The sequence below is a fragment of the Taudactylus pleione genome, unplaced genomic scaffold (assembly GCF_031769625.1).
Source record: "Taudactylus pleione unplaced genomic scaffold, aTauple2 ptg000656l, whole genome shotgun sequence".
NCBI classification, from domain to species: Eukaryota; Metazoa; Chordata; class Amphibia; order Anura; family Myobatrachidae; genus Taudactylus; species Taudactylus pleione.
In genome coordinates, this window is record NW_028285058.1 from 1,795,163 (window position 1) to 1,822,042 (window position 26,880).

At 45.2% G+C, this 26,880-nt stretch overlaps 1 protein-coding gene across 4 annotated transcripts in view; it reads left to right on the plus strand.

Annotated features, from left to right (window-relative positions):
* Positions 1 to 26,880, plus strand: part of PKN3 (protein kinase N3) — a 43,101-nt gene that overhangs the window by 10,181 nt on the left and 6,040 nt on the right. Inside the window, exons 1-18 of one of the 4 annotated variants that reach the window (XM_088455474.1) lie at positions 5,305 to 5,515; positions 8,240 to 8,525; positions 9,194 to 9,348; positions 10,054 to 10,320; positions 10,415 to 10,625; positions 10,713 to 10,895; positions 12,140 to 12,249; positions 12,343 to 12,486; positions 13,134 to 13,209; positions 13,906 to 14,065; positions 14,544 to 14,682; positions 14,948 to 15,015; positions 17,236 to 17,302; positions 17,717 to 17,808; positions 19,098 to 19,274; positions 19,357 to 19,419; positions 25,182 to 25,258; positions 25,344 to 25,486. In XM_088455474.1, coding sequence (XP_088311600.1) covers positions 5,489 to 5,515; positions 8,240 to 8,525; positions 9,194 to 9,348; positions 10,054 to 10,320; positions 10,415 to 10,625; positions 10,713 to 10,895; positions 12,140 to 12,249; positions 12,343 to 12,486; positions 13,134 to 13,209; positions 13,906 to 14,065; positions 14,544 to 14,682; positions 14,948 to 15,015; positions 17,236 to 17,302; positions 17,717 to 17,808; positions 19,098 to 19,274; positions 19,357 to 19,419; positions 25,182 to 25,258; positions 25,344 to 25,486 — 2,445 coding nt within the window. In that variant the 5' untranslated portion in view covers positions 5,305 to 5,488. Of the gene's footprint in view, positions 1 to 5,304; positions 5,516 to 8,239; positions 8,526 to 9,193; positions 9,349 to 10,053; positions 10,321 to 10,414; positions 10,626 to 10,712; positions 10,896 to 12,139; positions 12,250 to 12,342; positions 12,487 to 13,133; positions 13,210 to 13,905; positions 14,066 to 14,543; positions 14,683 to 14,947; positions 15,016 to 17,235; positions 17,303 to 17,716; positions 17,809 to 19,097; positions 19,275 to 19,356; positions 19,420 to 25,181; positions 25,259 to 25,343; positions 25,487 to 26,880 lie in introns of those variants that run through there. The other 3 variants (XM_088455475.1, XM_088455476.1, XM_088455477.1) reach the window with 3 other exon arrangements.

Here is a 26,880-nt window from a genome sequence, read left to right on the forward strand (position 1 = left end):
TGCTGATCTTTAATCATATATTTGCAGAAGGAATTATTACAATTTCTATAATGTTACATGGCTATAGCCAGATTCTGTATGGATATGTATGTGCTGTAGTGGGTGATGCAAAGACTGGAAACGCCTAGTGCATTTGCCTGATGAATTTGTATTGTCCTGGAAGTGGCACCAATGACTGTATTCAGTGTAACTGTTCAAAGACACTGAATTAAGTGATATGTTTGTAACATTAGTATTATAGGATGTTCTCGGTCCTTTCATACAAGTTATATAGGTCTGGTTACAAAGACAGCCTAAGGCGTGATGATTGAACATAAAATAATATGTCGGTTATGTAGTTACAGTTACAATATGAAGTCAAAAGTTTAGCTGCAAAAACAAGTTTAACAAGTTTTGACTGACGCATATTTCTTATCTGTTTACACACTTCCTCCTATAGGATGGGTGGTGTAATTGGGAGTTAGTTTATGGCTTACAATAATGAAATGCTGATACTGACAAGGAGTAACAACAGACACAAAATATATAGGGCCTAATTCACTACGGAACGCAACTGCAATAGCGATTACTCACAGTCTCACTGCGATAGTATGCTAATCCATTGCGACCGCAGTTCAATCTCAGCACTACATAAGGACGCCCACTTTACCTTACACACATCCGTAATGTTCAGCAGGACTGCGAAAACATTGGTACAATAGAGTACCATCGCAGCCTCACGCACACTTGCACAGGCTCTGACCTTACTCAGAATTTGCTAACTTCCACGTACGCTATCAGGCCTCAGGCTGCGTAGAGCTTTGTAGTGGATAATTTATGCAACGGCGTTCAGTCTGCCACGCCTGTATTCAGCCGACCACCCCCCCCCCCCCCGTTACCACCCTCAAAAACGGCACTTCCTTTCAATCACTCTGCAATGGGTCTGCCTAGCCACTGCGATCGCAGTCCTGATCGCAATGGCTTGTTCGTGCACGCGCACTGCGATGCTTACACCTGCGCAGTACGCAACAATCGGCTGATTGCGTGCGTATTAGCAACTGTGTTCCTTGCTGAATCAGCCCGATAGTTAAATGAAACAGGTTTATTTAACTTCAATTAGCATATAGGTATGGCGTCTGGAGCCAAAAACAATTACCAGTTTGCACAAAGCATTAGGAACACCATCATTTAGAAGCCTTTCCAGGCTACCGGCTTCTGCAAGTCCTCTGGAGGCATTTCATAGGAATTCCAGCCCGGTCCACTTATATAGGCATTGAAATCGTACAGTAGATGGCAGCATTACTCTAACTAAGCATATAATATTTGATTATATTATATAGCAGAAGATAGTAGCGGGACCACATCTAAACTTACATTATAGGAAACCTGTCTTGAAAACAAGTTCTCAAGGAATAAGATCCTTCTAATACAATATAATGTTCATATGTGGATATCGGGAATCGGTATGATTTACCGCTGGACCCATGCCCGGCGGTTGGAATCCTGACAGCGGCATCCCGGCAGAGGAGGAAATCCCGATCGTCAAAGATAAGTATATACTAACCTATTTCTACCCCCTAACCCTAACCCTCCCTTAGGGGTGCCTAACCCTAACCTTCCCCCCCAGTGCCTAACCCTAATCCCCCCTCTAAGTGCCTAAACCTAACCCCCTCTTCCCCGCCGCCTAAACCTAAGTCCCCCGAGGGGGTGCCTAACGCTAACCCCCCCTTCCCCTAGCCTAAACCTAACCTCCCGGGGGGGTGCCTGATCCTAAATCCCCCCTGGGAACCCTAAACTTAACCCTCCCCTCCCTCCGCGGCTATGCGTTGGGCTCCCGGCGTATGTCTATCGACGCCTATCCTTAGACCCTCTTGCCGGGATATGACAGTCGGGAAGCCGGCTGACGGGATTAGATCCGCCGACTTCCCGACTGCATACCGCATATCGTGAGTAAACCACTTCTGTCACAGGAGCACTTTTCACTGAAGGAATAAAGCAGAGAACGTAGTCACTATATTGAAATCATTTATTTAAAAAGTAAAAAGGAGAGAATATCATATGAACTTTCTAATCTCTTGACCGGTTTTCAAAATGCTAATTTTCAACAAGTGCGCAAAATCATAATCCTGAAACTCTTCCATGGAAATATACTATATTTGAGCTGACCCTGACATGCACAGTCTGTAAAGTGCTCAGTAAATGCTGTGAGAGGTTACCGTCCTGGAATTTTCTAGGACATGATAAAAAAAAAAAATGTAATGAAAATTACTCATGAGTACATCCAGAGCTGATAAAGGAACTATATAGAAGGCCAAGCCGCAAGGTTTCAGCAGAGTTTGATAAAACATAACACTAATGGTGCATACACACGATCAGATTTTTCCTTCAGATATGAACGATAACGATTTAAAAATCGTTCAGTCGTTCATATCTGAAGGAAAATCGTTCATATCTGACATGCCTGAACGACGGAAGATCAACGATGCGCGTTCCCGTTTGTCAGATAACGATATCTGACATCTGATGGGTTTGCAGTCAGACTTGGACGATTCCATTCATTTTAATGCAGTCAAAAATCGTTCAATCGTTCAAATCGTTCAAAACTTTGGTAAAATCGTTCAAATCTTTCAAATCGTTTAATCGTTCAGTCGTTCATCTGACAAATCTGACCGTGTGTACGCTCCATAAATGTCATGAACGATTTTTATGAACTACAAACGATTTTTGCATATTCCCTTAATGAAAATCGTTGCGTTGACAAGTCTGACTGAACTACAAACGACAAACTACAAACGTGAACGCGCATGAACGATAATCGTTCATCGTTTGACTCAGAAAGTGAACGATTTTTGCAAACGATTATCGTTAAACGATATCGTTTAACGATAATCATTAAAAAAATCGTTGTGTGTGTATGCAGCTTTAAGCTGCATACACACACAACGATTTTTTGAACGATTATCGTTAAATGATATTGTTTAATGATAATCGTTTGAAAAAATCATTCACTTTCTGAGTCAAATGATGAACGATTATTGTTCATGCGCGTTCACGTTTGTAGTTTGTACTTCAGTCAGACTTGTCAACTCAACGAATTTCATTAAGTTAATATGCAAAAATCGTTTGTAGTTCAAAAAAATCGTTCATGACACTTTAAAAAATCTGACAGATAATCTAGCTGCATACACACACAACGATTTAGTTAATGAATGATTTTAGTAAACGATTTTCTACCTTGAAAAAATGAACTAAAATCGTTTACTAAACTTGTTCATTTACTATGTTCATTTAAATGTAATGAACGATTTTTATGAACTACAAACGATTTTTGCATATTGACTTATGGAGCGTACACACGGTCAGATTTGTCAGACTTGTCAGATTTGTCAGATGAACGACTGAACGATTAAACGATTTGAACGATTTGGACGATTTGACCAAAGTTTTGAACGATTTGAACGATTGAACGATTTTTGACTGCATTAAAATGAATGGAATCGTCCAAGTCTGACTGCAAACCCATCAGATGTCAGATATCGTTATCTGACAAACGGGAACGCGCATCGTTGATCGTCCATCGTTCAGGCATGTCAGATATGAACGATTTTCCATCAGATATGAACGACTGAACGATTTTTAAATCGTTATCGTCCATATCTGAAGAAAAAATCTGATCGTGTGTATGCACCATTAGTGAAAATCGATGAGTTGACAAGTCTGACTGAACTACAAACTACAAACGTGAACGCGCATGAACAATAATCGTTCATCGTTTGACTCAGAAAGTGAACGATTTTTTCAAACGATTATCGTTAAACAATATCGTTTAACGATAATCATTCAAAAAATCGTTGTGTGTGTATGCACCTTTAGACAGAAAATCGTTCATAAAATCGTTGCTGTGACAAAGGCATAGGCCCCCATTTATTAATGATCACTTTAGCAACGCGATCAGGGTATGACGGTACCGCCCATGATCGCATTGCAAAATTCTGGTCACTGCGCTGTGCAGGGAGAGCTGCCGGTCGGTGCAGGGGGTGATGTGCATGCACAGCCGCCATAGCCGGGAAGGGTTCCGAAGGATCCCACCCCCGGCTAATTATGCGTGGTGTAGCCTATAGGATTCAGCGACTAACGCCATCTTCAGATGGCGTTAGCTGCAGGGGCCAATTTCTGGATTGCATCACATTCCGGATATTGGTAAATCTGGCAGCATTGCATACCCCATAGAAACCTATGGGGGAGGCGGCTGCCAGCGGTAATGGAGGAATCAAAGCAGGTATCAGAGATACCTGCTGTGGTCCCTCCTTAATACAAACGGGGGATACTTAGTATTTGAGGTAAACCCCCGAAAACGGTGTTTTCAGGGATTATACCTCAATATACTTTGATTAATGGGCCCCATAGTGCAGTAAATTGCATCATTCCAGCCCCTGCACCCATGACATAATGAAGTGCTTCATGGCATTTTGTTGTGGTGGTGCCAGGGCCACCAGAATATCATGCAGGCCTGGGTATTTGAGGAACATGGCTACTGGCTGGGGCGCAGATAGTCCCCATCACAATGTTGGGTATTGGATGCCGGCACACACATGACCGGCGGTCACAGTGCAGACGCCAGAATCCTGACTGGTTTGCAATGCCGACACCTGGAGGCAAGTTATCTAACCCTTCCCATAACCCTCCCCTTAATCCTTCCCTCCCACAGCCTAACCCTAACCCAGACCTCCCAACATGATCCTCTCCAGGAGGTACACAATGCTCTGGTCCTGGACTTCCCTGGTAATTTCTGATTAGTGGTGGCTCCAGGGGTGGGGCAGCAGTACAGTCCAAAATTCAAATAGGGGAGTCACACAAACTGCCAGTGAGTCCCAGCCAGTGATGTTTGGCAGTGTGTGACATGACAGTTGGTGTGACTCCCCTATTTGACTTTTAACTGCGCTGCAGCCCCGCCTCTTACCAGGGAAGTCCAGGACCAGAGCATTGTGTCCCTCCAGGAGAGGGTCATGATGGGAGGTATGCTAACCTCTCCCCTCCCCCCAAAGTGTAGCAGACTCTAGCTTTGTGCCACAGTCTACTGCGCATTCGCAGGTCTCCGGGAACATGGTGTCCGCACTATGTTCCTGGAGACATCTATAGTGCGCATGTGTACAATAACCAAGAAAGTGGCCGTCTCTGAAGCACCAGCTGACAGAACTCCGACTATGCGTAGCTAGCACCCCTGTAAATGCACTTTGTCACCTAGCTTGGGAACCACATCAATAGGTGTCTGCATTCTTAATTATCTGTCCACTAGATGTCGCTAATAAGCCAAGTCCTTTTACGGTCTTGCTAATGACCGTTGAGATGAAGCAGTGTTGGTTTACCCTCGCTAGATGGCGTCTGTCTCCCGTTAGGGCGCTGTGCAGTACACGGTATCCCCCGCTGGGCGGAGCCGGCTTCCCCGGGAAGATTGAAGTTATTGTTGGGAGATTGGGGGCGGAGGAGGAGGTCCGGTCAGCGGAGGGAAATGGCCGGGGAGCCGCAGCCGCTGCAGGTGAGCAATGACCAGGCACCGGAGTCCAAAGATCACAGGGGCATGGGAGTGGTGTGGCAGCAGGGTGGATCATACATACAGTGTATTCATTATAGTCTTGTGTTGTATAAAGTACAATAGTTGGGTAGTTGTCTATAAAGTGTAATAAGCACCTGTCACTCTACAGTAAACAATGTTTCTGTGTCTTTAGCACTGGTGACAATTTGTGTTACTACTAACACATAGGTGACTATTATTACTAGCACATAGGTGACTATTATTACTAGCACATAGGTGACTATTATTACTAGCACATAGGTGACTATTATTACTAGCAAATAGGTGACTATTATTACTAACACATAGGTGACTATTATTACTAACACATAGGTGACTATTATTACTAACACATAGGTGACTATTATTACTAACACATAGGTGACTATTATTACTAGCACATAGGTGACTATTATATTTATTACTAACACATAGGTGACTATTATTACTAACACATAGGTGACTATTATTACTAGCACATAGGTGACTATTATTACTAGCACATAGGTAACTATTATATTTATTACTAACACATAGGTGACTATTATTACTAACACATAGGTGACTATTATTACTAGCACATAGGTGACTATTATTACTAGCACATAGGTGACTATTATTACTAGCACATAGGTGACTATTATTACTAGCACATAGGTGACTATTATTACTAGCACATAGGTGACTGTTATTACTAGCACATAGGTGACTATTATTACTAGCACATAGGTGACTATTATTACTAGCACATAGGTGACTATTATTACTAGCACATAGGTGACTATTATTACTAGCACATAGGTGACTATTATTACTAGCACATAGGTGACTATTATTACTAGCACATAGGTGACTGTTATTATAAGCAAATAGGTGACAATGTGTTATTACTAGCAAATGCAAATTTATTGTTATTTTTAAACAGTTGATAAGTTGTAGTTTGTAAACTCCCAGGGTTTACATATTCTCCTTTTATGGAAATGTTTACAGCTGTTTTTGTAATCCTACATGTTATACAGTGCACTGTAATAAAGGTAACACATTGCACTATCTATATATTAAACTATGAATGACTTTAAAAATGATCTTGCATGTTTATGCGTATTTGTTATGCGTGTTGTATATAGTATAGAGGTGCCAGATCTCCTCTCGCCCTCTGGTGTACACCTTGTTTTAGAAATATTGGGTTTATTCATTTAAAAAAATGTATTCTAACTATATGCTTTTAGAAATACGTAGTTCTGTGTTAGGAGCACTCTGGGTAATCTAGCACAGCTGGTATATGTTATCAGTAACCTGTACAATTCCCTTCACTCCCACTACAAGAGAATGCACACAAATCCTGTATGTATGTGTATAATGATCCGTACCATTCCCAGTTGCTGTTATTACATCTACAGACACAGTCAGTACCTCTGCTGGTGCAGGTGGTTTATTAGTGTGAGCTGGCTGCGGTTTACCCTCATTAATACAGCGAGCTTTAAAAGTTTCTTGGCAGGTGGCTTAACCTGTTTTGTTTTCCTGCTTCCCTACAGTATCCTGACAGCCTCTGATGTCATATGATTTCCATATAACAGGTTTACAAGGGCACCTCTCTTGTAATATGGAAACCAGTGGAGGCACTCGGACAGCTGCAAACGAATGCATGCCATTTATTGGAAAACATGTCACGCTTTAAACTCAGAAGCTGTTTTATAAGAATATTAATGTATTCTCTGTAGACTTAGATTTAAATTGATCCATCCCTTAATTGTAGTAAAGGCGACGATTCTGTAGGCTGGATCGCTATATTATTGGTCATGCATACTCATTAGGAGCACTAGTGGATTATTAGGCTGCATCACAAAATGACTGCCACCTCTGTGCCTGGTCATATACTGTAAATGGATATGTTTGAGGTGGATGTGGGGTTTGAATGGCACATAGAATCTATACCACGATTCCCAGCAGCTGTGATGTATCCAAGATGTTGCAGTTACATACCGAATCGCATACGCTCTGAGATTCGCTATGCCAGTCTTGATCAGCGTTTGCATTTGTATATTGGATAGTTGTTTTGATTGGCTGGCTGGAAAATGAAGTTTGATTGCACCAGAGTGAGCCTACGGTCCTCAATTATCCTGTGTCCTTACACTTAACTTTATCTCATTTTATTTGCACACTGTGTCAGTTGGCAAACCAGCCCCCCTCTAGGGAGTCCTGCAGAGGGCTAGGCCCGCCGAGAAGTTGTGGACGGTAAGAGAAGAGAGGCAGGTATAGTTACTTATGTTTATTATAGCGTATTGCTGCATACTGCATAAAGGTAGTGCCACTGTACAGGACACTGGCTCTTTGTACCAGATGTAGTTGGATGGTGTCCCAGGATTTTTGAGTCAACCGTGTTCAGTAACAGGAAGCAATTCCAGGAAATGACGACTTGTCTGTTAAAGTTCCCAAACTTCCCTTTTAAACGTTTTTCCCTACAGCCAGCTATAATGTCCTGTTCTCTGCCGCCCCTCCCATCATGATCGAGTCAGGTGGAACCTAAAGTTACATGTTATTTTCCTGAAAATCTTTACAGTATACGTCTACATTTCTCCAGGGCGTTACAGGTGCAGTCCCTGTGGCTGTGAGTCATGTTTCCTGTTACCTGTAGAGTACATTAACTCCTCACAATCAGCCTTTTATGGCAATGTCTGTTTTGTCCAGCAGGGCGGCCACAGAATGGAGTCGAGAAATGGGGGACCTCAGCTGCTGGATCCAGGGTTCCAGCAGCAACTGGAAGACTCGAGGGAGCAGCTGAAAAGGGAGATTCAGAGAGAGCTAAAGATAAAGGAAGGGGCCGAGAACCTGCGCAAGGTGTCCACGGACAAAAAGCACCAAAGTCACGTGGAGAGCCAGCTGAAGACTTCCAATCGCCGCCTACAGGAGCTGCATCGCCAGCTGCAGGAGCTGAACGGAAGGATTGTTATTATGGATAAAGACACCAAGCAAGGCACGGGGGCAAAGATTCGGTAGAGGGAAGGGTGCCGTTTACAGGATAACTGAATATTTAAATTTACATTTCTTTATGTGAAATTTTTCTATCACCAACATTGCTGCAAGTAGGGGTATTAAATGTGAAACTACACATCACAGCATGCCCGGCCACAGTTTTAGCATGCTGGGATGTGTAGTTTCACAGCAACTAGTGTAAGGCAATGTAATAAGCCACATTTTAAGGAGAACAGAACATGGTTAAATAAGATGCAGAATTGAATATCCTAAATGCAGTATTGCTTGGGATACCTACAACCCAATAAATAAAGCAGCTGCTAGCTATGAGAGTACACACATTTAAATATCCATATGCAGTGTTCATTCTAGCACCCTGCACCTGTCGCAGCCCGTGCAGTGCCTCTCTTCTATCTTGGGTGTCCCTGTTTGCTCTGGTGCTTCTAGTACACTCAGCTGATGCAACAAACTGCTGAGATACAGACCAGTGTGTGCTAGAAGCAGCAGAGCAGAGAGCGACACCCCAGGCAAGAAAGAGGAACTGCACGGGGTTGTGACAGGTGCAGGGTGGGAGAATGAACACTACATCCACAAACATGAAAGACAGAGAGGCTGATCAAATTAAAATCGGCAGCTTTTTAATAAGTTTCATCCGTTCCCGTTTTGTAGATGGCACCGTCTCTCCAGACCCATGTATATTTGATCAGAGCCAGAACCCGAGGCAGCGCAGAGTGGAAGCCCTGAAAAGACAGTTACATATTGAGAACAAGGTTCGGATAGGAGCCGAGAACATCATACAGATGTTTTCCAGTGGGGCCTCTAAGGTGAGTGGTGACTTGTGTAGGCCAATTTCCCAATGTATATCCCCGATTTCCCTGAAATGGCCTTGTGTGTGAGTACATTCAAAGCCGCAATCGGTCTTGAATTAAAATATGGTCTGAATTAACTCTGTTTCGAGTTTTGACCAGTCTGACCAGGTATGCCTGAAAACATTCGGTAGATGACTGCAATTGGTTAGTGCGTGAGACCATCAATTAACTTCGTGTTTGCACTGATTGTCCAGCGTTGACATCTGTCAATCTTGGCAGTCCAGATTACTTGCTCTCAGTGCAGTGAGCCTCTTCTTGTTCCTTGTAAGGTTGGCCTTTTCCGAATGGGATATGCAGTTGCAATTGCCCCTCCCCTTCCTAGTGCCTGTCAATCAAATGTATAATTTCAGTGACACTCCGGACAGTCAAAAAATAAAATAAAAAATAATGCCAAGTTTTATCTGTCTGTAAAATCAGTCCACTTTCTACCACTGCAATAAAGTACGATAGTGCTGTTTCGCTGCATCTGAGATGTGACTAAGGCACAAATTTAAAGAAAAAGCCGCTGCGCTTCACCACTTGGCGTGGGTCACTTGTGCCGGGCGCCTCGCGTCACATACTGTATTGAGACTTGGTGTATGAGGAGGACACATCTGTATGGTCCAAAGGACATTCAGATGGCCTTCATTGGAGATATTCATAGTTTCTCGTGTATTTCAGGACCGTAAGCTACTGGCTACCGCTCAGCAGATGCTTCATGACAGCCGGATAAAAACAGAACTGCTCCGCATGCAGATTGTGAAGCTCGCTCAGTCTCCAGGCTCCACATCCGATGATCAGGCTTCGGACACCCTTTCCCCACTGGAGTTACGCGTGGAGGAGCTGAGGCGTCACTTACGCGTGGAGGCTGCAGTTGCAGAGGGCGCTAAAAATGTTGTCAAATTGCTGGGTGGCCACAAAATCCAGGACCGCAGAGCTTTGGCCGAGGTGAGCAGAGTCAGCCACTATAGAGCTCGGGGCTTCCCGCTGTTATTTATTTCTAATGGGCTGAGTATTGAGAGAGTTCCCCCGCTTTCCACAGGCTCAGTCACGGCTACATGAGTCCTGTCAGAAAATTGACCTTCTCCGTCTCTCCCTGGAGCGCTGCCTCTCCGAGCTCCCATCTGGACATCCGAAACAGTTACTTATCAAACAGGATCTGCAAAGTTGTCCATCCACGGGCGGCGTGTGGGGAAAAGACCAAAACCTAGGGCAACCCCTCACCCCCATCATAAAACCAACTGCACTGACAGGTATCCTCGGTGGGGCTAAGGGCAACAACATGGAAGGTGATAAAATGGCGGAAGTTTATTCCTGTATATGTCACTAATTTCCAACAGGTACTCTGGAGATCCACCTTCTGGGATGTCAGGGTCTGCTGGAATCTGTCCCAGGACGCTCTCGGGCAGCTTCAACCCATGGGAGTCCTAATGACACCAAGAACTTCATGCGTTATCGGGCCGGAGGAAGTAGTTACGGGCGTGGAGGTTCTGGGCGCTACTTGCGGTCAGATGAGCTGTGTGGTAAGTGCCCGGGGGTTTCGTTTTCCTGTCTTCTGAATCAATATGTTTAGCATTTTACCAAAAAATGTTTTTGTTTCCCTTTCAATATGCCAAATGATTAACTGTCATTACAAAAATCCTTTTATCTGCGCTACTTAATAAGATGATTAAGCTTGGCACAAAAATACTGGGTTGTAATTTTAAATGAAATGTGGCCACCATGTCACTAACGCTATAACATGCAGCCCTGTCCTCACTAACATCACCCATCTCCTGGTATAATATGTGCTGCTGAGGAACGTGCTCCTTCTACTGTTTAACTCCCTGACTACCTGCTGCTTCCATTCCTCTGCTGTCACGATGATATTGCTCCTGTCACATGCAGATCTGTCCTCACGAACACATTGCTCATCTCCTGATATTCTCTGTGCTGCTGGAGGATCTGCTCTTTCCAATACATAACACTTAGTCTGTGGCTTCCTGCTGCCTCCATCCCCCCCCTCTTAACATCATGTCACTACCCCTGTCACATGCAGCCCTGTCCTCACACTTCACATCTCCTGATATTCTCTGTGCTGCTGGAGGATCCGCTCTTTCCAATACATAACACTTAGTCTGTGGCTTCCTGCTGCCTCCATCCCCCCCCCTCTTAACATCATGTCACTACCCCTGTCACATGCAGCCCTGTCCTCACACTTCACATCTCCTGATATACTCTGTGCTGCAGGCGTCCCTGCTCCTCCACCGATATAACACTCACTCTGTGGCTTCCTGCTGCCGCCATTTCCTTGCTCCCATGATGATACTGCCCCTGTCACATGCGCTCTGACATCACTCATCTTCTGGTATAGTCTGTGCTGCTGTGTAACTGACCTCCTGCTGCCCCTATTGCCCCTCTCACATGCAGCCCTGTCCTCCTTTACATTAGTGTGAAAATTCTGGTAATTGGTTTTACTTGGCTACAAATTGTTCTATCCCCAGCAACTGCAAATAAAGAAGAACAGCGAAAACGTACTAATACCGTAGTCAGATGCTCATAGAAAAATGAAGTAATATCTATTCCAACAAATAAATCATGAATACAATCTAATGTTCTGTTAACCTTGTACTTCCTTAGGATTATTCATGGGAAACCATGGTGTAGAAACATACAGCAACTCTTTACACCAATCAGGATCATTTTAGGTTTAGCTGTCACTTATTACATACCAGTACTAGGGCTCGCTGAGGGCCACTTTGCGGCTATTTGTTCCTTATTCCCTTAGGAGAGGTAATGTGCGTCTTGAAGGTTGATAACAAGCCAGTCACCCACACTAACTGGGGCCCGGTCCATAACCAGTGCTGGGACCAGAGATTCACTGTGGACCTGGAGCGGGTGAGTATGTACTTGAATTATATCTATACCTCTCATGCACACAATTCCTGAATGCGTGTTTAAGTTTCCGCCAAATGTTGTCACGTTCTGCAGTCTCGCGAGATGGAGCTCTCTGTGCATTGGCGGGACTGGCGGGAGCTCTGTGCGATTCGCTTTTTGAGATTGGAGGACTTTCTCGATAATGAGCGGCACGGGGTGTGCCTGCAGCTGGAGCCACAAGGGATGCTGTTTGCGGAGGTAAAATAAAAGTGTTGGTTCTAGAAGAGTCCATTACGGTGTAGCCATTGCCAACACAGTTGTGGCAGCCATTTTCTGTGCTAAATCCATATTCAACAAGGCAACCTATCAGTGTACTGGAAAATAGTGATATCACTGAGGCGTGACGCACAAAGGGCCTGATTCTGGGCCGCTGGCAAGCGGCTCGATGGTCCCCAAATGCACACGCACCGCGTCCGGCGTGCGCGGGCCCCGTCCAGTGACTGAGCTTCAGTCGCTGCAGGGCTCGCTACAAGATGGGGCGGCTGTCAATGGTGAGTGACAGCTTGCCCCGTTTTGTAAGCGGGGAGGGGGGGTGGTTGGGCAAACGTAGTGGACTTCCTGCTCTATTAGAGCAGGAAGTCCACTCGGGCTTGCGGAAGCAGAGACCCTACCACAAGGTCTCGTCGCAAGCCCAATGGTCGTGATAATCACAACGGACTCCAGGCCGCTTGCACAGGCTGAGAGTCACCCACAGCTTTGCGAGCGGCCTGGAGAAGAAAAAAAAGAACACGCGGGTCTGGACCGGGGCCAAAGTGCCTTGTGAATATCGGAAGGTCGTACTAGAGATCTACCTCCGCTGTCTGTAAGAGAAGGGTAGGCATTCATTCTTGTCGCATTTATTCCAGATCATGTTCTGTAACCCTGTGATCGAGAGGAGAGGCAAAGTACAGAGGCAGAAGCGGATATTTCCCAAACAGAAAGGTAAGTGCTTTATATGCTGTCGGTGACTGTTCCAGCTGACTAAGGCCCTCATTCAGAGCCACTCGCTATTTGCGGTCGTTCGTTCTAAAACAAGGGGTGGCTATTCAAATGAACCGTTCGCTGTTTGCGGTCTGTTCACGCCTCTATGTCTGAACGAGCGAGCAAAACTTGCGTTCGTTTTTTGGAAAAATACGCCCCCTGGCCGCTCGCATCCTACGTCATGTCCGCTATTTATTAGATTAATCGAGTACATCGACAAGGGTATGAACTGCTCGCTATTCTTGTGGTTGGTGTTTGCTACCACAATTTTGCGAGCAGTTCTGACTCTAAAATAACCCAGTGACGTGGTCAATGACGCTGCTCTTTTAAGTATGCACACCCATAAAACGCCCGTTTTGACCTTTAAGCACGCCTGTGTTCTGATTTCCACTCCCCATTTTCAAGCACCTTCCCGTTACCACCCACATACGCCTCTTTCTGTCACTCAAAATAGCAGGCATTCGCTATTTTGCGAGCACATGAATTTCGGCCGCACTGACTGGTTAGCGCATGCGTATAACGATCCGTACGCATGCGCAGTTGGGCTAACATCGCTCGGAACGAACGAGCGGCCGCTTACGAGCGGCTCTGAATCAGGCCCTAGGTTACATGACCTAATGCCCCCGTGAAATATCTCATCCCCCTTTCTCTCTCCAGGAAAGGATTTCCTTCGGGCCACCCAAATGAACATTAATTTTGCAACATGGGGTCGACTGATGATGAGCATTTTACCGCCATGTGGCACCTTGACAACACTAAGCCCGCCCCTTCCTGTCTCTATGTCTGCAGGCTCCCAAGGGTTTTCTGAAAATTACAGGTGGCTTCTTATTAATCCTCTGCATAGATCTTACTCTGCGCTCTAGTTCTGTGATGAAGATTTAGGTGTAGACTTGGCCTTACCTAATCTTCCTCCACACTACATCGGGGTTCTCCACCATTGCAACTAATGGAACGGGTGTAACCTGGGGATGTCTCATGTGGTTCCTTATTGGTGTGGATCTGTACTGTGGCTGTGGGAGAAGGGGATGTGTTATATAGTGTATTGCAGAGGTTCCTAAACTCTGTCCTCAAGGCATCCTAACTGTCCAGGTTCTAAGAATAGCCATGATTGAGCACAGATGGTTAAAGCAAAAGACTGAGGTACTAATTAAGTCACCTGTGCCCAAGCATGGTTATCCTTAAAACCTGGACCGTTGGGGTTGCCTTGAGGATCGAGTTTGGGAACCTCCAGTGTATTGGGTTGGCTCTGTTCCCCCTGCATTATTATTTGGAAATATCTTACATTTGTATTGCAGTAATTTCCCTGCAACAAAATTGATATTCAATGATGACCCTTCGATGAAGCCCCCACCCAAACCTCCCCGGACCTACCTACCGTTGGGACCTGAAAAGGCAGCGGAGCCTGCAGACTCTCCATGCAAGGTGGCTGGTAAGGTGAGTATAATGGCAGACCGTGGGGTCATAATGGCAGACCGATGGTACGATGTGATCAGTTCACGCAACCAAGAACCAAACCATGAAATTTGTCTCCCGGCTCTCTGCATGAGGAATAGACAGTCATAGGTGACCTAACAATCACACAGTGAACCTTAAAAAACAAAACAAAACCACAATCGGACATTGAAGGACCCTGTTTGCGGGTACCTCAGGCAGACTCTGAATGAGAACCAGTCACTATATCGTCTTCCTTCTGTTGCAGTCTATGAAGCGCAATCATTCGGAGGAGAGTGGGATGCAGAACGCTGCTGAGCCCCACAAACTCCACAGGTGAGAACGGTTTCATCTTATTTGGAATAGCTGCTGTACACCTGGGAATCTAATGCATACGATTCAGTACAACATTAATATATTGCAGAGGTTCTCAAACGCGGTCCTCAAGGCTCCTCAACAGATGAGGTTTTAGAGATATCCATGGTTGAGCACAGGTGGTTAAATCAAATTGAATGAGGTTCCTGTGCCCAACCATGGATATCTCTAAAACTTGTGTTTGGGAGCCTGAGGGCCGCGTTTGGGAACCTCTGATATATTGATTGATTAAAAAGAATGCGGTCAATATCCCAACCTCGAGGATTACGGCAGTCAGAATGCCAGCGCTGGAATCCTTACAGCTGTCAAATTCCCGGCGCCTGAATCCCGAAGGTAAGTAGCAGGGTTAAGATTAGTATTAGGCACTAAGGGGAGCATTAGGGTTAGGCACTAAGGGAGGAGGGTTAGGTTTATGGTGCGGGGAGGAGGTTAGGCTTAGGCACTGGGGGGAGGTTAGGTTCAGATACCAGGGAGGGGAGGGGGTGGGTTAGGATACCGACTGACAGGTGTTGGTGTCCTATACCTGTCAGGATTCTGGCCGCAGGGATCCTGAGCGCTGGCATCCATCCCAATTAAAAAATACCCTTGCCATTGAAAACGACAAAGGGTACAAGAAACCTCTGGTAAAAGGTATAGGAAAAGAAACTTTTCTTTGGCGCAGGTTGAACCAGATATGAAAATTAGTCCACTGATCTATAATTTATACATACAGACGTGTCCTCATTCACCTAGCGGCTGTACGACATGAGACGCTCTACGCAGGGGCGTATCTATAATGGGTGCGGGGAACACGGGCCACTGGGTCCAGGGGGGCCCCGCACCGCACACCCTAAACCCACAATATACTTACCTCTCCGGAGTCCCACGTCGGTGCGGGGGTCTGGCGCTGTTAAGCAGTCTGGAAAATGGCCGCTGTGGCCATTTTCCCGTCATTTGCGCATGCGCAGTACACGAAAAATGGCCGCCGCGGCCATTTTCCTGGTGACCTTTGCATGCACTATAGACTCTGGGCACATTCTAGTGTCCAGAGTCTATAACTCCGGCTTCGGCACTCTACGCAGTGCGGTGTACTTTTTACCATAAATATTGCGTCTTAGCCACATGAAAAGCCGTTTATTGTACCTGAGATGATAGGTTGCACCAATTCCTTAGCGACAAAAGACGCAACCTAAGCATAAAGTCACAGATTCAGCATAACGGAACGTGGTGAGAGAAGTAAACGCGGCCGGTGGTATTGGAACCTTTTATACACAGATTTACGATTTAGTTGCACAGAGTTACCAGTACTGTAAGCCCCAGTTGTCAGTATACAACAGTAATGTAGTTTTATCGCTTCTGGTCACTTAAGCGGTGTGAATAAGACAGCTTTCTAGAACAATAGGACACTTGCTGCGGCTAAGTGGGAAGAACAAAGAGGCGCTTTTTCCCATGCCTAGAGCAAAGGTGTATGTAGGTGTATTGAAAGTTCATAGAAAATGTATAGTTGATTACATTACACCATAATGATACCATCTCCATATCAAGAGTGAATGTTTGTACCTGTACTAAATAAACATCAAGATCAACTACTTTTTCTATGACCTTTGAATAAATATATGTATAATAATTACATATCAGTGGTGTCATTTTTATATCTGGCTCAACCTATCCAAGAGATGTCTCTTAACCGATTCTATTTAAAATCGTAATTTTTATTGGCTCTTTTTACTTTCTTTGTAAATGTTATGAAATAACCCTTCTGCTGTTAGCTATGTTTTGATAGTATTTTAGGCGCCTCTGCCTGAGTGTAGCTGCTGATCCTGGACAACTTGCTTGCTATTGTGTTATTGTCTTTCTATTCTAATACTGTATATTCAGAGAGATAGCCGTTGGCTATTCATAATAGTTCAATTAATTGTACTTAATATATGAAAATATACAATCCTTTTAATTGGGAATGACACAGCAGATTCTGGATGTTTGCACTTGGCAGCGAACACCAAGACATGTGTTTGCTCATTACAACCAAAATAGTAATCCATTAGTGGGTGGGGTGTGTACTCAATGGGTGTGGCCTAATTTGATTTGTTAAATCTGGCAAATTGGCAGTTGTGGGTATTCCTGCTGATAAGTGCTAGTGCTCTAGAAACAATGCTGATAATATTCATGTTAATGATTTTGCTGTTATCTGATTTCTTGCAGAAAAAAAGTACTTCACCTGGAAGATTTCTCCTGTGTGTCCGTGTTGGGGAGGGGGCATTTCGGCAAGGTAAGCGGGGGCAAGGTCTACAGGATTCATGGGAGTTGGGCAGACAAGCATTGCTGTCCTTATATGCTATATAAAGTATATTATAGAAAATACACTGATAACAACCCTGTCCGCATGGTTTCGTGAAGGACCGGTCATGTCTAACAAATATTTTTATGTGGCGGTGACTGTTCATTGGTAGTGCAATTAATATGGATTTATTGGTCCTTGGGTAAGAGTTGTAATAAGAACATGCTTTTTAAGGTACACTATAATCGGGAAGAAGCGCCTTTAAAACTAGCGTTAGCTTTGAAGATTGTATTTTGTTACATGTGTGTGCGCGCTCCTGCAGCAATATCAACATATAATTGTATTTTAATGATAGTATATAAGTATGTATGTATATTTTATTATGTGTATTTGCTATGCCTGTAGGTGCTTCTGGCAGAATATAAGGAGACGGGAAAGCTATACGCAATCAAAGCTCTAAAGAAACTTGATATCGTCAGCAGAGATGAGCTGGAAAGGTCGGGTAGACTCTAGTCCTTGTTCTATGAATAAAAACACACTGTAAAATAGGCTGATGTGAACTTCAGATCATTCCAGCAGATTGGATCAAGTTCTGATGATAGTGATGGTTACTGCAAAGGAGACTCTGCTATTATATAAATGACCATAATGTAAGAACTAAAAAGTTTTTAGCTCTATGTCCAGGTGCTGCTCATTAGCTAAAAACCACTCAAGTCCAAGCCTCCTTGTACTCACATGAATAATGCTGGTCCCCAGTAAGAACCTCTGATTGTTTACCTTAAGAATGAACAATTAAAAATATATCGGAAGGATAATATCCAACCTAATGGGTGCACATAAAAATGATTGTGAACACAGATATAAAATAAAATTTAAATTTATTTTAATAATTAGCCAAATTGGTATTCTATAAATGTTTGTCGAGAGTCTAAGCGTAGTCTTCCAGATACAGAGAGAACATTTGTCAGGGTGTCTGAACTGTACACGTTACCGATAAAGCTGTACATCAGCATTGTGCAAATGTACAGTACATCTCTGAAGGCTGTGAGTCTACAGTACATGGACTCAGCCAGACAGGGGCAGAACTATGGGAGAGAATGGAGGCGCCTGCCACCGGGCTCCAGCTCTGAAGGGGCACCTCCTTCATTGTTAACAACATATTTACCCCACTTAGGGCTGTAACTATGTACCCGGAGTGTACCGTCATGGCCGCCCAATATATGGCACCCTTTCCCGGCACCTGAGAAGACACCCTACACTAGTGGAGAGCTCCATGTCAGACCACCAGATGCTGCATTTGTCTATCTATAGCCTGTCTGCATGTGAATTGCTACATTACAGTGTCAGCAGCTCTGATAGGGGGGGCACCAAATTATAACTTGCCTCCAGGCAAGTTTCGGGGGCACCAAATTATAACTTGCCTCCAGGCATCTGGGATGAATTTACGCCACTGCTGCCAGAGAATGGAAGAAGCTGGCTATTGATGCAGCAGGTCTCCTTCAGGTGTTTTGTGCAGTTCTGCAATGCTTCCGATGAGCAACGGCTTTGACCGATGGATTTCGGTGGGCAATAGCAATTCATGCGAAGCGAGCCTGATTCAGCATTAATCCATTGGTCAAAGCCGCCGATAATCGTCGGCTTTGAAAAACCGCATCTTAGTAAATCTACCCCTTGCCTGAAGAATTGGATTACTACTTCTCGCACTCTATCGTTGTACTGTATATATACTGTATATATGGCCATAATGTCTCTCTGTGGTGTTCCCTGTATCTTTCTGCCATGGCAGTCTGCAGTGTGAGAAGCATATCTTTGAGGTGGTGAACTCTTCCGGACACCCATTTTTGGTGAACTTGTTTGGGTGTTTCCAGACCCCAGGACACGCGTGCTTTGTCATGGAATACATGCCAGGAGGGGACCTGATGATGCACATACATGCGAATGTGTTCTCACAGCCGGCAACAAGGTGTGACTGGAATGACGTGTACATAAGGCATTATGGTCTGCAGCCACATTATATAAATAACCGGGGACCTTTCTCTTGTCAGATTCTACTCAGCCTGTGTGATTCTCGGCCTCCAGTTCCTGCACGAGAAAAAAATAATTTACAGGTATGGAGATCTGATGCTAAATTTGATTTCAGCTTCCATTTAAGAACAATGCTGGTCACAGAGCACCTGTTAATATGGAGGGACTTGTTCTCTCATTTATTCATCAGTCTGTGTTGTATCATTACACTAGGATCCAGGGACATCACTGGCGCATTTGAGAACCAATAGTAACAAGTTTCTAGTGTCATTGGTTCAGGTTCCAAAATGGCTGCCTCCATTTTGTGTGGATGGGAAATGACCTGTAATGGCAGTTTTCTGGTTTGAATATGTTACTGTGCTTGCTTTGTGTAGCCTTTCCCCAAAAAAAGGGAACAAAGAGCCCCATGTTCCATTTAATACTCCCTTCTATACATTCATCTGATGTACAACTGAATTTTGACACCACCATTCCAGACAGAGTTGGTGACAGCCTAGCGTGACAGGATGAGATTACTGTACCACACGCTTTATAGGGTTTTGTTGGTCATCTCTATTTAGTAGACATTGGTTACTCCCCAGTGGCACTTGGTCAAACCAGTCGCTCACTGACTGTGAGAACTCACTGATGAGTGGGTTGTAGCATGCAGTATCTGTGACCACCAGCCTCCTTCATTGGGCATCTTTGGTAATGAATAGCTGCTGCAGCACCTCTTTATGGTGCATCCTGTGGATACAGCAGGGACAGGCGGCTCACCAGAACAAGTAGGTTTGTATGTTGGGTATATCGGTGGATCTACAATGTTATACAGTCAGTTTAAAAGTAACTCGGACGTGTCTTAGGTTCAACATGTGTCAGGAGAGCTAAGCAAACAATTGGGATGAGGGGTGCCTGGGGCTAGGACTATGCCAGGAGGGAAGGGCATGAGATGCTGTAACTACAAGGAATAGGTAAGCGGTGGAGGGTAAGATTTAGGGCAATATTGTATACCATGAGTCCTTCTCTAACGCCCTCACCCACCCTTGTCACATCCCTACAAATTTATTTCCACCCTTCCTTCTCCGCTCGATCTGCTGAAACGGCTAACGGCACCCAGTATCCAACACAATTATTGTTAGTCAGAGGGTGTTAGACCCAGCCTTGGCACATATATTCTCAGTGCCTGATTGGCCCTCGGTTTTCTTTTTAATTATATGCTCTTAAACAGGAATTCTAATAGGAGTCCATAGTTTCAGGGATTTCTGTAGCAAGTTCCAGAGTGACTGTAGGAAACGATGGATTTAGTTACTAGATCTCATAGTGTACTTTGATGGTATTCTTATTTATGAGCAGTTCCCATTGATAATTCTTGCTGGGAGTCTGAGGCTCACCCTAAATAAGTGGAAGATGTGCTTAAAGCCAGTTGTAATTGAGGTGTCCCAGTATACTTGTATAGCAGTGTACAGGTACTTCTGAAAGATGCTGGGTGGGACATAGCTGTGACCCCCAAGGAGGGGGTGTATAGCATCCTTTACCTCGGAGGTCCATTGATGTAGATAGATTCATTTAAGGAAGGTATGTAGTCAGGAAGCCGGCGGTCGAAATTCCGGCATACCGATCATAGGTAAGCCTGGAGCGGATAGCCGGGCACCCCCAGGGGAAGGTTAGGTTTAGGATGATGGGAGGGGGGTTAGGTTTAGGCACCCCTGGGTTGAGGTTAGGGTTAGGCACCCCTAAGGGAGGGGGGGGGAGAGTTAGGAATAGCCTTAATACTTACATGTTGGGATCTCCATCTGCCGGCCTTCCGGCGTCTATTTCAGCCGCCGGGCTGACGTCCGACGGTATAACATACAGATTCCATATAAAGGAATCGTCGGGTAATGAAGAGTTGAGCGTAGTGGCCGTGAACTTGTCACAGACTAACAAGAGGCGTTGGTGTAGTTGTCCATCAGCTCTGAATAACAATAGTTGGGGATATTCTGTGGCATGGATAGATAAAGCCAGGACACGAATATGAAAAGTACCCCCGGCCCGTCTGCAGTAAGGCGAGTTTCTTTAAGGACACACACACACACACTCACACTATTTATACAGCTGACACCTCTAAACTTTGTGACTTCGGACGGTGAAGGAGTGTCTCTAATGTAGAAGGGGGTAAATTTAGTATGGCTTGAACATAGCAAGAGGAGAAGTACAACTTTCCCAAAGGCAACAAGTGGTAATTTTGAGGCACAAGCCGTCCTTAGGGGCCCATTTATCAACAAGTTTTATCATACGCAATACGTTTTAAAACTCTTTGGCTGGAGCACCATTATCATAGCCAATCAGCTCCCAACTGCCATCTGTTTGAAAAATGACAGGTAGGAGCTGATTGGCTGGAGCACCATGTTTCAAAGCCAAACGGGGCATGTTCAACTAGCTGCGAAAAGTCCCGTACTTTTCGCTGTCATCGCTGGTTTTGCCTGCAGAAAAGCTTTGCGCGCGTCACCGCTTATCCCCGTATTCAATTCCAAAGGACGCAAAAACGGGACCCTGCGAAACTCAAACAGGCGAAACGTGCTGTCAGTTTTGGGGAAATCAGCCTGACACCCCCCAAAAAATGCACTAACATTGGGGATCACTATAGATACCCCCGATTGCCCTACTGAAGATATTTGGGGTACTTAAATGCTCTCAATAGGTGCTAATTAGCGTCTTTGCACAAGTGGTGAAGAATAGCATTTTGCAGTTTGTTTTGGAGAAAATAACTAGACCCAGCAAATTTGGAGTACATGAAAATGGGTGCCAGCATATTTTAAAGTTAAGTTTTATATTTCTATTTCGCTAGTTTTTAAGTTTTGTTCCACAACTTTGTACTTTCACCCCCTTTTTCAAAGTCATTTTTTGGAGTGTTCTATAAAGTTGTTTTTTTTTTTTTTGACAGTTTTTTGAAGTTTACTTTTGGGGGGCTGTCCCAAGGCTGAAGGGGGGTTCCCGCAAGTTTGCACCCCAAAACTGCACTTTTTTTTTTTCAACTGCTATTCATAGGTGAAACTTTTTTGCCTATTCCAATGCATTGACTTTCCGCACCGGCAAAAAGTCTTTGGAATTTAATACGGGGATAACTTTTCGCCGGGCGAAATTACGTCACCGGCGAAAACTTTTCGCCGAAAACTGCTTATCGCGGCTAATTGAATATGCCCCAAAGAGTTTTAAAACTTATTGCGTATGATAAAACTCATTGATAAATAGGCCCCTGTGTCTAGTGGAAGTGTTACTATACGAGTACAAGGACCGTTTCTCGTGCTATTCAGTCCTACTGATAAACATGCTTAGACCCTAGCTGTATAACGCCAGCAGTGACAGATACAGGTCCTAGTAGATAACATTTCTGTGGTAGATGAGATGCTGTTTGCTGTCTGATTAAGAGACTCCACTGAGAATAGATGTTTGTGGGCATATTAGTTTTGCAGTGGCTCCAAAATTGACGCTGTTGTTTTTTGGGATACTAGCTGGGTACCCGTTGTTGCCCGGGTTGAAGACCGGACCCTGAAGTACACCTCCAGCATTGTCCTGGTCTTGATCCTGAACAGACTCTACTATTTGCTAACGTGCATGCAAACAGTGGCATAACTACCGTGGGTGCAAGGGGTGCGGCTGCTATGGTGCCCGAGCTGCCTCTGTGGCATGCCGCTCCCCCCGCACCCAGTCACGCACACAAGGTGGGCCGGTCCAGTCAGGGCTGTCGAGGGGGGGCCCGGGTGTTAGCGATGTTGACTTGGTGCTGGCCCTCCAGCTGATTACAGCTAGCGCACTGGCAGACAGTCATGAAGAGGCAGCGCCGCCGGTTGCGAGGCAGTTGGAGCTTGCAGACCGACAGCCAGTCAGCAGTGGCTTGTCCTGATTGGCTGCTGGTAGACGAGCTCCGATTGGCTTGCCACCGGCACCAGATTCAAATTGCGCCGGCGCTGTCTGTCCATGTATGCCATCACCTGTCGGTGCGCCAGCATTAATTAGCTGGCAGCCCGGCCCCAAATTCACACCTGCTGGCTGCTGATGGCACACAGGAGCATAATGTGTAAGGGGCACTACTATTGTGTGGAATCATGTGTTACATGGGGCTCTACTACTATGTGGCATAATCTGTAAACGGTATAATGTGTAAGGGGCATTACTGTGTTCTTGTTGCACCCTTACTTGCAAACACAAAGGCTCTGGATTTGATATGAACTTGCATGAGTCAACAAGTTTGCTCAGCCTATTGAGCGAATATAACCTTAAGTGGTTTAAACAAAATCATATTTAAAGGTATGTATGGATCACGTAGACCATTGCAATTACAAGATGTAATCCTATAGGGAATATCTGGATTCTTATCTATATATTGTGGGGCAGGTATTGGAATGTATAAAATGAAGTCTTTATCTATAGAAAGAAGTCTGAGTACAATCATTATGCCATGTAGTCTAGCACAGATGTTGCCTATAAAATAATACAATGAGATGATAGTGATGCAAATATATTCTTGATATGACCTAAATAGTATTTTAGTCATTCATAATCTGACCTACATAATATCAATTAATATACAATAAAATATGTATGCAAATAAATATTTATAGTATACATAATTTTTAATATCAAACTTTCAAAATGTTGCAAAATTTATCAAACTCCTGTCATTTTTGAAACACAGCCTGTAAAGTGAGTTAGGAGAAGATTGGTTGGTACTTTGGGCCTGATTTGGACCCACTCGCTAGGCTGCGTTTGCACGCAGCTGGACGTTTTTCGCTGTCTGCGCAAGTGTAAAAGACGCAGTGCGCTAACCAGTCACTGCGATCGGGAAGCGATCACATGATGGCTCGCTAGAATGAGTGACGGGACGAGGCGTCTTGGGTAGTGACAGGGGGAGGTAGATGAAAACAGGGGTGTGGTGGTACGAACGCAGGCGTGTCTGCATTATAACGGCGTTTCAGGGGCGTGCATAATTTAGATGGTGCGTCGTAGTACACGTCACCTGGCTGTGTTACACACTGCAGTGATTGCACTGCTTGCGGTAGGGTATGGTCAACCACAAGTGCTGTGTATGGGTCCGATGGTACTTGATGTTACTGATAGTTGCATCCATTTCCTGGAGATGACGTGTGATACTAAGGGAAAGTGGGCGTCTTACGACTGGCTAGGGGCGTCTTACATACAGCCAGCAATCGCATGCTAAGACATAGCGGGCGTACTAATGTCTTGCCGTGCGATCGCAGGATTTGCATACTTTAGCAGCTGACAGCGTGTGAACGCATCTAGCGAGCGGGTCTGAATCGAGCCCTTTATCTCTCTCCAAAGCTTCGTACATAGACCCCACAATCTAAATAAATGGGAAGGGGCAGAATGCCAGTGTCCCTTTATCAATTCAGACAGACCCCTATTACTTTCCCTTTATATTTCCTTTATGGACAAGGGGTGTGTCACCCATTGTCCCATAGCAGGCAGCTGTCTGGCTCTTCGGCACTGGGGCTCAGCTTTGTCCCACCTCCCAACCTAATTCGGCTCCAGTTGGTTTGTAGCCAGATCCAGAGGATGCAGCTTGGCAGTGGGGGCCTGTTAACACCCCCCCCCCCCCCCAGGGTTCCGTAGAGCTATACCTGGACAGTATGCATTGATGCCAACCTTTGGGATCCAGCCTTGAGGTGCAGCAGTCAGACTCCTCCTGTCCCCTGCACATATATTAGCAAGTACACAGTTATACCATATTCTATTAATAATACATTTCCCAATTCATGTGCATGAAGTGTGACTGGCAGGGCAGCTAGGAGAATCTCCTATAACTGACTGACTTCACTCGCTCTCCACGCTTCATCAACGTGTTCATAAATGTGTATCTTACTTCTAGAGACCTGAAGCTAGATAACTTACTCATGGACGCCAAAGGGTTTGTGAAGATCGCAGACTTTGGGCTGTGTAAAGAAGGTGAGGGTCTGAACCTCCTTGTACCAAGCCATAGTGTTGCTTTGGAAAAGTGAGTGATTGCTTATTAACGTCCTGTATCTTGCAGGCATGGGCTATGGCGACAGGACCAGCACGTTTTGTGGCACACCAGAGTTCCTGGCACCTGAAGTCCTGACTGACACCTCGTACACGTATGCTGTGGACTGGTGGGGGCTGGGGGTGCTCATCTATGAGATGCTGGTAGGAGAGGTGAGAAATTTAAATGTAGTCGGGAGGCTTGTTTGTATCCAAAACTCATGGGACCCTTAGATTTACCCCCATAGCGTGTGTGAGTTTGCATACTAGTAGAATGCTGGACTTTAATGGACTACACCCAGCACTATTAGCTTATCGATCAGCGTCCAAGAGCACCCAGATTCGCTCCTCCTTATTCCTTTTTATGCTACTGTACCGGTAAAGTCCTTTTATTAGTTGTAGTGGGCAGACTAAAGGTGAAGGCTCATTCAGTTCAGGAATTCTGTAACCTGTGCTGGATAGCGGGAGAACGGGTTGGGTACGGGATGTCGACAGTCAGGATGCCAACAGCCAGAATCCTAATAGATTTCTGTAAGTATTACAGTGCCTAACCCTAAGCCTCCCCCTAACCCTAATACTTACCTTTGCAATCTGCCGGTATTCTGACAGTCGAGATGCCGCTGTCTGTATTGTGACCGTCGTAGCCTGACTGTCCGGGATGCAGACTACATCCCACAAGAACATAGTTCTAGCTAGATGCACAGCTGTAGGTTTCATGTTGCTTAGGTTATTAAGTGGCAGCGTATTCTGTGAGGCAGTACAGCTTCTGCTCCATCCATGTCTAGATCCTTCCAGACACGTGTCAGGTCATCATGGTCACCCGTGAGTAGTTATTGTGCCTTGAACAAGTATTTATCCCTCAACCAGATTCTGAATATTACCAACTAGTAGAGATGCAGAACATGCCCCCAACTCATACAGTTTCTTTGTGTGACTCCACCTGTGTAAGAGATTAGAGGAGCACCTGTTGCAATTTCCTTTCTACATATTTACTACTGTCTGTGCGGTCCCATAGCAGGGAAGAGACTGTCCAAGAATCAAAATGTAGACCAAAGGATTCCATACAAGTCAGATGTGATTATAAGATGGCACATGCCTGCTGGTGGGAGCTGGACCACTGCATCGGCATCGCTCAGAGCTGTGTGCTGTCCATTATAAAGACGTATGAAATTACAGCCTTATTACCTGGAATAATCTGTCCCCTAAACATGGTACAAGAAGGGAACTTATTAGCAATCCCTGATCTCATTCAGGGCCTGATTCAGACCCACTCGCGAGCGCTGAGCCCTCGCAAGCGGGTCGATGGTGGCCCAGTGCGCATGCTCACGACGGAGCCGGCTCCGTCGTGCACATGCGCGAGACCCGGATAGCAGCGGGCAAGCCGTCGCTCCAGGTCTCGTACCAAAGGGGGCGTGCTGTCGATGTTGAGTGACAGCACGCCCCCTTTGGTGGGCGGACCGGGGGCATGGCTGGCCAGACGGAGGCGTTCCCATGGGAACTCCTACCGTCTGGGGCCGGCCCCACTGACATCACAAGTGATGTCAGTGGGAGTCCTTTCGGCTCTGGTA